We start from the raw sequence: 16,623 nt of genomic DNA, 5'->3' as shown, positions 1-16,623 counted from the left end.
AATTCAAAACGCTTCTTTACATACATTATTATATAATACATTAATTCTATATGGTTAAACACATAGCCCTGAATTAGGTATACATTTGAGTACGGAAAAATAAGTCAAAATACGCAAAGTCGTATCCAAAAATTTAATAAAACCACTAGATACACTGTCACCCCCTATCCTTATTTAATTGAAACTGGTAAACTTACATGTCAGCGTCTTAAATTAAAATTCAATTGAAGGAATTACATTATTTCTCAAATGTCTTTTTCCTTCCCACTGTCTTGAATAATTCTATTCTCATGGTTACACTATCACCACTTCAGTCTCATGATAACAGCCTTCTTGTCATCTGCGCTTGCGCGGTGTAGCGTGCGCCCGCGTCTTTACTTTCCGTTCACCGACGTTCGAAATTGTGTCTTATTGTACAAGTGATAGTGACTTTTTCGACTTGTCGACTCGACTTTTTATATTCATGAATTTTATTTTACGATTTCACGTGGTTTGTGTGTGTTATAAATTATTATTGTTGTATGTAATGTGCAAGTGATGAATTATGTAATAGTATGAGACAGGTCAGAGTGTGATCAATTTATTTTAGTAATAAATTAAAACATTATTTATATATTACATTCGGAATAACTTGTAAGTAAAATTTTATAATGAAGGTATATCAAAGTTTTAAAAACGCCAATTTTTTAACATTATATTTTAGTCTCGAATCCTCGTAAAAACCATTTTACTGTAGTAAGTACTATAAGAAAATACTAATAAAATAAATGTGACTCAAAATCATGAAAAACAACAGTCTAATAATAGAAATTATGAAAAGATATAGAACCTTTTTACTGATCTTTTTAACTTTCAATACTAAGCTAGACATTTTCAAACGATTTAAAAAAGGAACAGGTTTTCATTTCGTTCGTATACCTGGATATTTTTTTATTGTTTGGTTATAACTTTAACGAAACAATTTCAATTATTCTTTTATTATAAAACCATTATTTTTCTTGCTTTGAGTACAGTATCCAAGGTCCCATTATCATTAAATCTGTATTGCACATTGTTTAGTTTTTACTACTCGAGCAAAAACTAGAATTCAATTATTTTTTTTAGTGTCATAATGTAAACAAAAGTTTATCAATAAAATTTCAATTTAATATTTATCAAAAAATATAGACGTGTAAATTAAATATCTAATTGAAAAGGTCTGAGAATATAGTTTATTTAATGTTTGATTAATTACTCACTTCCACCAACCCGCATTGGAACAGCGTGGACCGTGGTGGAATATGTTCCAAACCTTCTCCTCAAAGGGAGAGGAGGCCTTTAGCCCAGCAGTGGGAATTTACAGGCTGTTGTTGTTGTTGTTGTAATTACTCACACCGGTATCATAAAGTAAGATACGTCGATTCAAAATCAGTTTATAAAATGATAGAGAAAATAAACTTTCAAGAATAAAAGCACACGTTTATTCTATTCTATTATAGTGCACACACTACTTTTATCATTAACCATAAAATAATAAAATGAAGCATGTTTGAAATGTTTCAAGATAATTTGTACAAAACCTGTAATAGTTAGTTATAGAGACTATTTAATTGACTTTTCTACTACGAATAAGGTTTACTTCCCCTCGTCCTTTCCTCTGGATGCTCGATATCTGTTAGTGAGTTAGTGTAATTACGGACAAAACCTAGTATCTTTTTTTTCTATTGACCAACGAGTTGATATGTAACATGTTTTACTGAGCTTGTGTCAATGAAAGATGTTAAACGCTTCGCATTTGTAGGTGGCCAGATATATAACCAACATCAAGCCTATTTGTTAAAGTCACTATACAAAAATGTATACATTAGTATGTATAATTCTACTTTTTTAAATTAAGTAAATATTGGGAGAGGATAAGGTTTTAATATATGGCAGAAGCTGAAAATAGGCAAATTATACAAAATATCATTAAACAAATTAAATACACGGTATTTGTTAATATTTAACGTCGTTATAAACGAAGAAAGATAATTAACCGCATCGCTGGCTGTATATAATTGAGTCTGTGCTACGCAAATTTAAGAAAGCGTAATCACATACGAATTCGAGTGTTTTATTTCCATCGTCATAAGTACTTAATAAAATATTACATAGTTTTTATTACTTTCCATTTATATTAAAGAAATGTTTTCATCATAAGTGAAATACGTTATTGCTCTTAAATGAAACTAAATCAAGAAATCGAATCCAATTATATCTAAAAGTTAATTTATAAAATTCGGAAATTGAAATGTAAAGTTAAATAAATGTTGATAAAAATTTTAATATTTAACTACATAGTTTCAAAAAACTGTGGCAATAATCAAACAATGGATTGACGGTACAGATCATTCCTCAATCAGATACAAGTATTTTATGTATAATGTAATCGTTGATTATTTTTGTAAGTAAACTTTTGCTTTGTGTGTCAAAAACAAACTTATCAGTTTGACAACTAATTGAAATTGCTTCATATAAATATACTCTTAATTATCACTATTATTAAATTGTCAATAATATTTGATTCTATTATTTTATTAAAAAATAATATTAAAAAAAAACACGTTTATTGTTACTAGGAACACATAAAAACAATCTCATTTGTAGTCTCAAAATAAACTTAGTGAATTTCGTTATTTATTGGTCGTAATAGTTAATTTCCTATGGAATGCAATAAAGTTTAAATTAATAAACAGATGTGAAACTCCATCAATAGGACACAGATTAAAAATAGATCGAAATGATTTAAAAATAATTTGGGCAATAAATCATATCCCAATCGATTCTATCCATCAATTAACCATGTCTGCATTATATAAAATAAAGCCGCACCCACCTTCTTTACGTTTGTATCTTTTCAACCTAACGAATTTTAACGAGGTTTTAATTCCTATACAGAGTGATTTAAAAAGGCTTACACGTATCACACATTGATATTATAATAATAATCTTTTTTATTTTTTTTTCAATCTAAAAGGTGTAATGAAACCTTATTGTACCCGTGTAAAGTAGAGACGGAAGCTAGTAAAAATTAAGTAGATACGATTTATGTCGTAGTTGATTGTGTTATGCAAACAGACGTTGCGATGTCGATCGATAACGAAAGTAAAACATGTTCGAAAGTGTACATTCTCTTGATGAGTGTACGCCGAATTCAATTATGAGTACGATATTCGTGTGTATTTCATAAATTTCACTATTCTCGTCTCTGATTATCTCTATGAGCTTAGTGTAGACATTTCACTACCTATTATGCTGCTAAGTCATTGTGATATTGACGTTTATTTATAAAAAGAAATGCTAACAGTTCCAGTTTGTTATGACGTCAATTTATATTAATGCCAGTCGTGCCTACATATATACGCAAGTGTATAGTGGTGCCTTGACTTTGCGTCGAAATATACACGACAAAACATTAGTCATTGCACTTTATTTCTACAAATTGTATCATAAACCAACTAATATTTTTTTCTATTAACTTTTTCTTTAATGTTTTTTTACGGGCTTCATTCGAAATACAAACATGCTTAAATTTTTTTACCATTGCGTATTATGTGCCAGTATTGTTAATACATATAAACTCAATATAAATATGACCTTAGTCGATAGAAGTAAATAGGTGACAGAACATTGTAATAAAGTATATTTATGTTATTATAGTTTACAATAAAAAAATAAAAATAGGGATTAACTTTTGTTAGAGCTAGATATAAAGCCCGTAAGATTTCTTTGGACGCAAAGGTTTCCTTACAAATTCGTGAAACATTTCACAAGATCAACCACAAAAAAGGTGATATATACATGCAATAAATCGTCAAATAATAGCATCCAAAATTCTGACGCGAAGTAATTCGTTTTAATAGTTGTCTTTTCATCAAGATTTTGCTCTACATTGAAGATTCAAGATGCACATGTATATGTAAATTGTTTATTGTTCTAACGCATAAAAGAAACAAATCTTATTTCGTTTACTTGCCAACATTGTATGTCTTGTAATCTAGTTACTTAGCAACCATAGTGGGGTGCGCCGAAGCAGAACCTACTAAAGTCTGGCCGGTGAATGTGTTCCGACCGTCAGTTGGTCATGACTAGTGATAACTATTTTACACTACACGCTTGAACTCTTTCTTGTCGTGTCGGATTCGCGGTCCTATCGTATGATGAAAGGAAGGGAATACAAAATGAATCTGTGCTCTTGCACACGTACTTGTGCACTAAAATAGTGCGTAGTGGCTTAATCTGCCTTGAGATTTACCGTGATTGAAATAGGCCATTTGACTGGTTTTTAAAATCCATTTTATATTATTTAGTAGAAGTTAAGGAACCCAGTAAAAGCTGTGTTTTTTTTATTTCTAGTACATATTTGCCGAAAAATATCATATTAAAAATTCCATATTTAAATAGCGCTCAAAAACGCTACTTGGACAATATGCAATGGGGTCGGTGACGACACTTTCCTGTATTTTAATCTGTGGTACATATAGTAGAAAAATGTTAAGGTTTATAAGAAAGTGACTTCATCGTACGCCCGGCCAATCAGAAGCGTTTTGTGTCACGTGACAAACGTTTGAAAATTTCCAATTTTTATGGATTTTTGAATAAATTAAGTATTATTTTAAACTTTCGTTAGTAAATAACCATTTTTAAACTCATAATATACAGTGATTACAATAATTCACAATTTATTTTTCGCATTATCAAATAGCCTATTAGTCAAATCGACAGTCAGTATATTTTTTTATTTAAAAATCATAACTATAACTCATACCAAAAGTTGATATAATGATACAATTAAAATGATATTAGTAAGACTTAAACAAAATTCAACGACGAAGATTCCACGCCACTACTACATTCCGTTCAACGGATCGACAATAATGCTCAACTTAGTTTCGAGTGCTAAAGAACATTTAAGTCTGCCTTGTATATCCTATTCGAGCTACAGGAAGAGTAGAGATGGATAAAAACGTCTTTGAAATTGAATTCACGTGATAAAATCTGAAATAATCTACTGTATTTAATATGGATTTCCGAATGAATGGCGCTTTTATGTCCATGAAGTTAATATAATGACTATTATAAGCTATAAGCAAACCGCTTGGAATTGTAAGGTTGGTTCAAATAGATTGTCTTCGATTGGAAAATGCTATAGTTATGAGGCTGTACAATCTAAAGTTTCAAGTTCTAATACTAGGTCAAGTAAATGAAATATTATTACGCTTTCTTCTCAAGGTATTTCCAGTGGCAGTAGTTAGGAAAATGACAATGTTACACTCCCGTACCACAATGACGGCGTAAAGTCAATCACACTCTTTCATCACACTGATCTTATTTATGGCAATATCACAACAAGTTAGTGTATAAGTAAATAACATAAATGAGCATAATTTGCGTTTCAAAATCCCCACATTCAAGGAAAATCACTTTAAATACATAATACGTTGACGTTTCGTTGCCGTTGATATTCGTGTCTATAGTAAATTACATAAAGTACATTTGAAGGTAGCGGAGTTGAAAGAGTGTAAACGACACATAAAATTATTTGAAATTGAACTTTTGGGTATGGAGCCTGTTAAATTACAGAAAGTAAGATTTAAAAAATATATTCATTGGCACTTAATACTTTTTTGTTCTGTCTGCACACAATTCTACGAACACAAACAATGTCACATTACACATGAAGATATACGGCCCAATTGTTATTTATAATAAAGCTACATGTGTATCTTATATAACATATATTACTGATAATTTAAGTGATAGACAATGAGAGTTTCTTTACCAATAAATAATATTGAATTAATTAAAACATGATTCATCTTTATTTATATTATATATGCGAAAGTAACTCTGTTTATCTGACGTTACGGTAATACTACTGAACCTTATTTGATGCAATTTAATATAAATCAAGCTTGTACATCAAAGATACACTTTTCAATACTTACAAGCCACTTTAATTTCGCGGTGATAATTAGTTAAAGTAAATTTCATTAATACATTGTACCAATGTACATGTAATGTACAACTTTTGTCCTCTGATCAAATAAAAATAAAAACCAGTAGACGTAAACATTTCTATTTCCATACTTTCTATTCTCAATGAGCAATTAATATGAACTCTTGACTCTTTGATAAATGCGCAAGCAGGTTGATTGGTTGTTATTTCTAAACGATTTACACTAGATTAACTAAACTATAGTACATCTGTGTTTATTTTCTTTGGAAAATTGTGTCAGCATAGACTTGTCGTCTAGGTCTTTGGTGTATCTTTTACATAGTTTTGATTAAAGTTATTTAAATTTGGGGCGTGTGGTTCCAATTGCAAATAACATCGGAATCAAAATTATAGGAATACTTTTAATTGATGATTTTATTGAAACTTTTTATTAGCGAACTATACTTGCAATCCAAAATGAATATAATGTTTTGAGGTTATCTTTTACGAATTATATGGAAAAGACAATCTAGGCGATTTCAGTCTAGGCAACAGTTTCCATAATTGTAAAACATATTATCTCTGTTCCAGTGTTAGGTATTACGATCTAGGTGATAATGTGGCTCGCGTGAGTGGGACATTATCATTGATGACGTGGTCAGTTTACATATATATAAATAACTATATAATGAGCTGATTTGCATGTGATTATATTTACATGGCAAATGAAAATAGAATTTTTGAGCATAAGGCTATGTAGAAGATGTGAACCGATAATCAAGAGAAAACATTTCCTTTATCATCAGTAGCTAACATGAGTAAATGAAATTTAAATTTGAAATTAATAAATAACTTCAGTTAATATTTTCGGTTTCGGGCTACAAAAGGGATGACTGAAAGACAATTGCATGTTGCGGAGATGAGAATGCTGTGAGGAATGAGTACATAAGAGGAAGTTTGAAAGTGCTATCGGTGTCACTTTCAAACTTCCTCTTATGTGGAGAAGTTATGTGGAAGGCGGCTATGGTATGGGCATGTAATGCGGAGGAATGAGGAACATATTGTGAGGAGGGCCTTGAGCTTGGATGTGGATGCATATAGAGGTAGAGGATGACCAAGAAAAAGATGGATGGACTGTGTGAAAGACGATATGGTTAGAAAGAATGTTACTTGTGAGATGACGTCTGACAGAGAAGTATGGAAGGAGAAGACATGCTGCGCCGACCCCAAATAAAATTGGGAAAAGGGCAGGAGGATGATATGAGTTAATATTTTCGGTTACATGAAATTGCATGGAGTTAGGAAAAAATATTCGTTTAAAAATAAACATTTATTTTAGTCTTACAAAATATAGACACGCAATGTTTGGATTTCCTTTCAAATTTTATATACGATGTACAAAGAGATTAATATCGAGGTATCTTTGATGTCTTTGTGTAAGTAATTAAAACCTTAGTATGTTACGTTTGATGGATTTTCGGAATATTCATTGTATTCAACTTGTACCGACCGTCATTAATAATCATAAATTATTTTTTTTTTTTTTTATATTATTTCTTGTTGTCTTATTGAAAATTAAGGTTACAAATTATGGGTATTTTACGCTCGCTAGGGTTTATTTACGTAGCTAAAACGCGTGCATCTTAACCGATGATTGCCGGTTCAAACCCAGGCGAACACCAGTGAATATTTATGTGCTTAATTTGTGTTTATAATAATTCATCTCGTGCTCGGCAGTGAAGGAAAACATCGTGAGAAAACCTGCATGTGTATAATTTCATAGAAATTCTGTCTCATGTGTATTCCACACGCTGCGACAATGCGGGTGCATTGTCGCAGCGTAGTGGAATATGCTCCTATCCTTCGCCTCAAAGGGAGAGGAGGTCTTAGCCCATCAGCGGGATGATGACGAAACCTCTAATTACCTTTTCAAATAAAAAACATACATACAATCTTTAAAACATGTTTAATAGGTATACATTTATATTATATAAATATAAAAATTGTACGAGATCGTTATCAACATTCTAAATATAATTATATAAAACACACACATATAAACAATGTATAACATGTACATGTAACATCAACGATTAGTCAACATCAACAAACATGTTCAAGACTTCATAAAAGTGGCTGGATTGATAACGGGAAGTACTTTAACGCCATCTTTGGACAATGATTTCACGAGGAAGTTTGGCAGCGTAATGAACAACCGCTTCTGGATCGCGCGGACGCACAGCTTGATCACGTGATACGCTTCCACTTCCGATAAACCTGTTCAAGCATAATTAATTCAAAAGCTAGAAAAATATAAATATGTACAAGCGCAGGCAGAGTAAGAAAACCTTCGTCAGTTTTCAAATTCATACCTTTATCAAGTCGTAAACTCTTGGTACCTTTTCAAACAAAAGCACTAAACTGACTTGGTTCAAAATAGCCTAACATATTTGGACGTCTAGTTTTATATCAACATGATTTTTTTTTAAATAGAGTGATTAGTCATTACAGATTTAAATTAGATATGATATCTTCTACTGAATTGTCAAAACACCCCTCTCAGTGTCATATATTCTCGATCGGTAAAGCAGATTATCGCTCATACTGAGCACATGAAAATAGATCTTTAGGTGGCGAACCTTTTCTTACTACTGAACTTAACTAATAGTAAATTACATAAGGATTTTATTGAAAAATGTTAATCTATCATATGATTATTTAGTAACTATTATTGAAAATAATCAAAAGAAGACATGTTTTTCTAAATTGGACCCGAAAGTTTGGATTATTAATGAATACATATTTTTAAGCGACGGTTTTATATGTACCTACATTAAGATCTGATAAGAAAAGATTAGGACATGACAATCTTCAATAAAAAAACACCGACCATCGCTGTGATCGTGTCTATGTAGTGTTTTCACCATAGATGTAAAGTTTTCACTATTCCATAACATATAATCACGTCTTTATTGGTTACGGCTCACGGTTTTACGGGTTAAACAGATGTGTATAACACCTTCATTTTTAATTTAGTCTTATCATTTTTTTTAAAACATTATTATCTTAGTCACAATTTTTTTTGAAACGAATTACTTTTATATTTTTTAAAGTAGTGTAAACTGGCAAAACTCGTTTATCTTACCTGACCCTGTGGCACCCAGGCACAGGCAATCTTACCTTCTCTTCTTTCTTTAATAAATAGTTTTATTTAAAATTATTCCTTATTATTGTTTTAATTCACGTGAGGCTTTTTAAAACAATTTATAACGAATGCAACTTCTTTCCAAACTGGTGTGGCAAGACACATCTAGATTTTTTATTATTAAATAATGCCTAAATGTTTCATTCAAAAATAAATTCTAATACATAATTGTTTATTTTGTATGTGATAATAGAAAGACTGTCTAACAAGTATCAGCTTACTTGGCTTATAATAATGGTTGAGAATAGGAATGCCGAAGAGTCCGCCGAGACCATGAGCCGCATACGGCACCTTCATGCAGGTCGCCAAAAAGTCCATTGTGTACAGCTGACAGCCGTTATCTTCGTCGTATCCCGCAATTAACATGTTCAGCATACGTGGATTCTGCATCGAAAACATACGATCTTACTTCAACTATAATTATGAGTCGTTGCTTTTAAACATTGAATTTTTCAATCAAAAGCCAAGAGATTCAAGAAAATGTAGTCGTATTTTTTGTTTGTTTTGTAAATAATTCGATAATTTTCCTGTACCTGTGAGATCTTACTGTTTTTGCATAATTTCTCTACCTATCTACCTACATTTTCCACCAACATTTGAAAGAAATATTGATTAGATATATCGATTAATAATAGTATCTATTATATTTGACAGTACGCCCGAAGGTTAAGGCCCAGATAACTATATAATTATAACAATTCGTATATTTGTCAATTAATGTGTACTAATATAATAAATGCGAAAATAATTATATCTATACGTCAATCTATCCGTTGCTCTTTTACTTCCAAGTTTGACGAAACTTGGTTTGAAGGTTGAGCTCTGAGAAAAGACATATGCCTAACACCAGAAGACAACAGCTTAAATCTGAGGAAAGCCGCGAGCGTCGAATAGTTAAATAAAACCCAGAAGTTATTAGTGATATTCATAAAAGGAGAAGATGCAGCATCGTGTAACAACACAATCACTGTAAAACGTTTATTAGTAAGGCTGTTAGTGGTTTTCGATTCTACAGACGTGGTCTTAGATTACCTACATTATGATACGATCCGTGTAACCGGGTAAGCAATGATCGTGTAATAAATAGTGAAACGAATTGTGCATGTCGCAATTACTATTATGAGGGTTTCTTAAAACTTTTTTTTATATTTCATATTTTTTTAGAAATTAGTAAACTCAGGTATCTATGAAAGTTTGTCGAGTAATCGTTAATTGCCACAATCTTCTTACATCAATTAGTGATTTTCAAAAATTGATTTGGAGTAATAAAACCTTTAAAAAAACGTCAAAGGGCCCAAAAATTTTCAGGTCGAAGAAAAATTACTGAATCATTTTTATTAATAATAAATTTTTGTATCGAGTTAAATAAATAAATCAATGAAATTTTTACCATTCGTAGGTGGTAGGTGCCATCCCAATTAGCATCGAATGTAATTTAAACACAAGTTCGACGTCTAGGGTAATATTCGTAAGTTCCGATACTTAATATAGGCCAGTTCTCACCCCATCGCGTAAAGCATCCGCCATACTCTTCCTCGTGAAGTGCACAACCGCTGGTGTATCGAGTTGGTACTTATTCTTCATCGAATACAGCTGTAGATTCTTCTCCACGAACTGGGTGAACTGCGTTGTATCCGCAGTGTCTCCGTTCACACCCAACACCAATCTCTCTGACATTTCAATAAGCTTATCCGCATCTGCAACAACATATCGATTTTAAGTACTGTAAGTGTGTTGTCGCAAATATCATTAATCTTGAGTTAACACTTGGACTTATTGTACACAACTGATATTCTTAATTGGATGTAAGATTATGAGCAATGCTTATTTAAATACATAGGTCTATAAAAATGGAGCATTGTCAATTTTTATTAAGTGTTACATGAACTCTATCTTAGTAATTAACAATTCTGAAATCTTTAAGACGAGCGCACTCATTTCTTAAAAGCCGGCAAACGCGCCAGTGATGCAGAGGTCCATAGGCGATGGTAGTCACTTCTGTCCGATCTGTCACAGAAGCGTAAATTAAATTAATTATTGGGATTTGGGATTGATGTGAAGAACTTCTCAGTAGCAGCACCAAGTAAAGCGATTGACAGTTTTTACATTTCGTCCCATTAGGGAATGAGGACATTTGTGTACTATAACATTTCCAGTCCACTGGCTCATTCTCAGAAGACACCTCTCACCTCATTGTCAGGGCACCTTTTATGTTTCCTTAACTCAGTTAAATCATTGCGCCATTGCAGGTCTATTATTTGATAAATTACCGCAGCGCTGAACGTGATAACGGAACTAATCTGAAGTAATACGACCCGCAGGCGAAGCCATCAGCAAACATAATAGTAACTCGTTATCACTGCATTGGGAACGAGGTGACCCTGCAAGGTCGCTGACTGGCATTGATTTTATCATAATATTCTAAATTAAGATTCGCGACGTTACCTGAAGTCTTATCACGAGCGAGGTAATAATAATGAAAAAGAAACCGCTGAGTTTCATTTTCCGATTCTTCCCGGTTTGAGGTATTTATTTTCAAAACGGAAGGATATTTTTGGCAGTTATTTTACAAGGGTAAACTCATTGTGTTTTGATTATATACATATATATAATGAATATTTCAGTTAATGATTCTAGTAGAACATAATAATCTATATACAGATATTATAAATGCGAAAGTAACTCGTGTCTGTCCGTTTGTCTGTCGCTCTTTCACGATCAAACCAATGAACCGAATTTTATGAAATTTAGAATGAAGCAAACTTTAACACCAAGGAAAGACATACAACTTTCTTGTCTTACATAACAATCAACTCCTTTAAATGGGAGAAATGTCGCAAGACAAAAAATATATTTGAAAATTAATAATATACTAACGGATATATATTACGCATAAAATAACTACCACTAAATATGCCACTGATGGCCTAAACCTCTCTTGTTTATGGAGAAGGTTTACTACTTATTTCACCACGCTTATACATACACAAAGCAAGCCGCATTGGTTAATACATATAAAGCAGAACTTTATAGAAAATTTATAACGCATTCTTAACTTTGGTTTTAACTGGTTTACAAATAGCGCTTGGATTTAATATACAAATTTAAATAAAAGTTCGTGTTATACTAATATTTATTTGCTTTGAAACGATTTCAAAGCAGGTTATACGTGAGACCTACTCACGTACATTAATCTTGTTCTGCACACACAAGTACGTAACTCATATGCTACTTGCATGGCTTTTATTTATATGTAAACAATTAAAGCGACGGTGAGGACATCTTTACGTATTTATTTATAGATTATTTGTACAATCATTATCGTCATCATTTGCCTTCTTAGTAATAATATAAAATCTAGATGTAAACCCCAGAATTTGAGGTTCTAGGTTCCCCTAGGCGGCGATAAAGCTATTGAGTTTTGCTGTTGTAATTCGCATTAACAGCCCGGAGTCGGGGAATTAGTACCGTGTTTCTGAAAGCTCATAGTCGTTGACATCGACAGAACTCTTTTCAAATGCGTAGAATTTAAATTCCCATGGGATTGTTAAAGAAACCCATCTCTCTTGGCCTTCCTTGGTGGCCAAGACCGGAATCGGTCTGACGACATAATTATTAATGAACAAGAAATATTGCAGAACAGCGAAATCAATTCTTTAATGTTGTGTTCTCTTAAACCCCGTCGACGATGGGGCTGTCAACAATATCTCAAAAACAACTCGGAAGTAGCAAACTTGTTAAACACTTACGCTGAAAGAGCGTAAAGCCAAAGCCTTTACCTTTTCTTAATGATAATAAAGCGCATTTTATAAAAAACAATAAATTTATAATTTTATAAATATTGTTTAAACTATGTATGCAATTACCGCTCACAATGTATGCCTACTTTGTAACGAGGCTTTTGAATATTTAATTTTTGTTGTTCCTAACTATAGTATATGTTTCAACCTTGCAACAATATTATAAACTATTTCTATTACTAATTATATACTGCATTGGTGTTATCAAAACCACATCTTAAATAAAGGGTATATCAATATTCACCGATCCAAAAACCACATATTCACTAATCATACAAATCTACAGGGAAAAGTTTCTGTTTGGTTTTAATTTTCGTTTTCTATTACTAATTGAATTGACATACGGCTTTCACATTATCATCGTACCTACGTTATACTTTAAACGTAATGTAAGCCAATACAAACTTAGGCCATTAGATTTCAAATCTTCTAAAAATTGTTCACAATACTTCTTATCTTTTATAAATAAATAATTAAAAAACCTCGTACAAATAATACCTATTTTATAAACTGCATCTAGTCATAGTAGTGTGGGTCATATCTTTCCGATCAAATAATAGAAATTTTGCGCACATCTCTTATTGTCTAGTACACTTTATTTGCCACAACTTTTTTCATGTCAGAGCACATAAATATAAACCTTTGCTCCAAGATCAAATTTATTGGTTACGGGCGGTTGCGGGAAATATATAAAACAAAACTCCCAATCCTTATTAGTGGAGTTTAGAAAAACCGTTATTTAGTGAATGTGTATACTGTTAGCTTCGATAGCTGCTTTTGTGGTTGTAAAAATAACGAAGACTGTGGTTAATCAATACTTGTATTAATGATAAGTAAATAATAATTATGAGATGAAGAATTGATGTGTCGCGCTCGCGAGTCGAGACGACAAGTGAAGTAGTTGGTAGGCGCGTCCCCGCACCCCGCGATGATATATAGTGAAGCGCCGCAACAGTATACCATATTAGGAACCTACCTTCCAAATCTCAAGTGAAAATCGAATGGAAGAGTATCGAAGTAATCGTAACTACTCATGTCATGTTGGCACATGATCTCTGAGCTTTTTGAAAATTGTCACAAATCCCACTGAACTTTGAATGTGATCTAAGTATGCGAAGTGCTTAAGTCGGTCTTTTCCTAGAGTTTTTTTTAGAAATTAAAGACGACCATCAAGTTTCAAAGTTGATGAGCAACGTAAATTTAAAGGTTACAGAAATATATAATGAAAAATTATTATAAATTTGACGGGTCGATTCTTGAGAAATATTTTAGACTTCATTTTCAAATATTTGAAGGTTATATGTTTCGTGCTATGTAATTACATGTTTCCTCACCATCTTTCATAATGATGAAGCTTTGTATATTCATTTGATCAGCGGCGATGATTGTGAACTCCTTGCATTGTATTCCGAGGAGGCACTGAATTATTAAACTCGTATTAGCCATATGGATTTTACAACTTTATTAATAGATATAAATTAAATATTAAATATACGTAAACAAAATATAATTATCGACACAAATCCTGTCAAAAATTGACAGATAACAAATATTCTGTATGGTAATTTTTTTAAGGTTTTTAAATTTAATTAGTGCAGGGCTCTATCTCATTTAGTTCGGTTTTTTTTTTAATGATTGTCATATTTTTAATCCAAAAAAATGTTGGAATAATAAATCTCTACAGAGCACAAAGCAAGATCCGATTTTAATGCAGTTTTAATCAACAGAATTATTCAAGATGAAGGTTTATATGTAGAATACAAGCATGAAATAGTAGTACCGAAGGTTTTAACTTTTTTTAGGTAAATAAAACAAGATTTTTGTATTCTGATCTCCAGACTGAAAGCTGTATATATAACTTATTGTACCTATGGGAGCTTGAATTTATTAGATACCCATCTAGGTATCACAATAAAAAATAAATGAAAAAATATAAATCTTTTTGACTTATGGCCATTACGTACTCTCCTAATGTATGATATGTTATAATTCAGATTATATTTAATTAAAAATAGGGTACATTTCTTATTATTATTATTAACACACATATTCTATTCCTAAATAGTTAATCACAAGTAATATTGTGATTGTGTTAATTGTATTGTGTTGCGGTGTGAAGGATGTGTGGCATTATTACAATAGGCACAAAGGGCGTAATATATTAGTTTCTAAAGTTGGTCACGCATTAAACTTGAAAATGTTCATACTATACTACTTAAAGCGCCAATTTCTTATAGCAGTGCTGACCGTGGTAGGAGGATTAAAGGACTGATTTGCTTGCCTATTAAGATAAAAAATACATTTATTATGATGGTAACAATAGCTCTAAAATAATATTACGATGTTATAATGTTTTGTTGCGATGATAAATCATTTTTCAATCAATACCTTGTTAAAAACGTACGACACTAAAACAATGTTGAGTCTGTGTTAAGAAGACAACAAGTCCTCTGTTTACGACCCCGTTGAGTTTGCCTAAATCCTACTTTACGATGACTATCTAAATTCCTCGTTACGAAACACATCTACGCGTCGCAACGCGTAGTGTTGACAGTCAATATTAGCTGTTCTTATCACTCGTTGACACTCGACAAATAACGTTCTTATATACTTAATATTAAGGATGATATTATAACAACACTTGGATATAATAAGAGGCCCTTTTACACATGAAGCTTATTCATGAAATGGTGTAGAGTATCGTATTATCTAATTAATTAAACAACATAAGATTGATAGTGCTGAATTTTCTTTTACAAATTGTATAGCGTTCGGTAAAAATTTGATATTCGAATTTGATCGTAGCTGTTTTATACGTAAGTTTTAGTGAAACGTACATAACGCAAAACAAATCGTGTCTTTCACATTTGCCGAATTCCACGCGCTTTAATTATTTTTTTATGCAATTTATAATGTGAATGTCCTCGTATTACCTAATTTTGTCGAACAAAGAGTATTTAATCCATTTTGACTTATGTAACAAGTGTCATATATATTTATAGCGAAGCGCCCAGACTTCGCACGGGTACAATACTCATATCAAATATACTACGATCTTTTTCTTTACTATATTGTTCATGTATTATATACAAAAACCTTCCTCTCGAATCACTCTATCTATTAAAAATCAGTTGCGTAATTTAATAGATCTGAGCCTACATAGGGATAGACAGCGGTAAAGGAGTTGTTTTATACTCTGTAATGCATAAATGTGCTTAATATCATTAGTTATCATCTAAAGCACAACAAGCCTGGTTACAAGCCTTGTTCTGGCGATCTCCGAAAACCCTCTACAAAGATTTCAATGATCCAAGATTTGACGATCATTGGCCAGGCACCATACTACACCCGGCTTTTGGGTACCCACTTCATTAAGAAAGTTTGAACGTTATAATCGGGTTCTTAATTAAACAACGATGTATCTCTTTCTGACGTCAAAAATTTGACGTTTGAAAGAAGAAGACGCAGCATTACTTAACTAATTACTTCCTAAGCAATTTATACATAAAGTCGTAAACACATATTTTGTATGCAAAACAATGTTTGGAAAGTAGAACAACGGACTTGCTTCATTGTTTTAAAATGTATTTTTAATCAACATTTTACTCGTAATAATACTTACATCATAAAATTATTTTCTAGTGCTTAAGAATGAATAAAAC

At 31.9% G+C, this 16,623-nt stretch overlaps 2 protein-coding genes across 4 annotated transcripts in view; one reads left to right on the top strand and one right to left on the bottom strand.

The window, feature by feature from the left end:
• Positions 1–339: 339 nt before the first annotated feature.
• Positions 340–16,623, top strand: part of LOC124539862 — a 123,707-nt gene continuing 107,423 nt past the window's right edge. For 2 of the 3 annotated variants that reach the window (XR_006967119.1, XM_047117515.1), the window contains exon 1: positions 340–490. The gene's annotated coding sequence lies outside the window, so the exon portion shown is untranslated. The remainder of the gene's footprint in view (positions 491–16,623) is intronic. The other variant, XM_047117256.1, reaches the window with a different exon arrangement.
• On the bottom strand, positions 7,951–14,444 carry LOC124540470 (proteasome subunit beta type-2-like). Its single transcript, XM_047118113.1, has 4 exons — positions 14,296–14,444; positions 10,665–10,858; positions 9,383–9,545; positions 7,951–8,233 (listed from the first exon to the last, which is right to left on the bottom strand). The coding sequence occupies exons 1-4, from the start codon at positions 14,405–14,407 to the stop codon at positions 8,073–8,075; spliced, it is 630 nt and encodes a 209-aa protein (XP_046974069.1). The 5' UTR covers positions 14,408–14,444; the 3' UTR covers positions 7,951–8,072.

Source organism: Vanessa cardui, chromosome 1 (genome assembly GCF_905220365.1).
Source record: "Vanessa cardui chromosome 1, ilVanCard2.1, whole genome shotgun sequence".
NCBI lineage: Eukaryota > Metazoa > Arthropoda > Insecta > Lepidoptera > Nymphalidae > Vanessa > Vanessa cardui.
The sequence above is the reverse complement of the archived record's forward strand: the minus strand, read 5'-3'. Positions and strand labels throughout refer to the sequence as shown.

What these genes read in the sequence shown, in the direction of transcription:
- LOC124540470 (XM_047118113.1), bottom strand. Translation starts at nt 14,407, where the DNA reads ATGGCTAATACGAGTTTAATAATTCAGTGCCTCCTCGGAATACAATGC. An exon ending in CTTCATCATTATGAAAGATG is followed by an intron (nt 10,859 to 14,295) that starts GTGAGGAAACAT and finishes ATGTTGTTGCAG; the next exon opens with ATGCGGATAAGCTTATTGAA. An exon ending in CAACCATTATTATAAGCCAA is followed by an intron (nt 8,234 to 9,382) that starts GTAAGCTGATAC and finishes ATGCTTGAACAG; the next exon opens with GTTTATCGGAAGTGGAAGCG.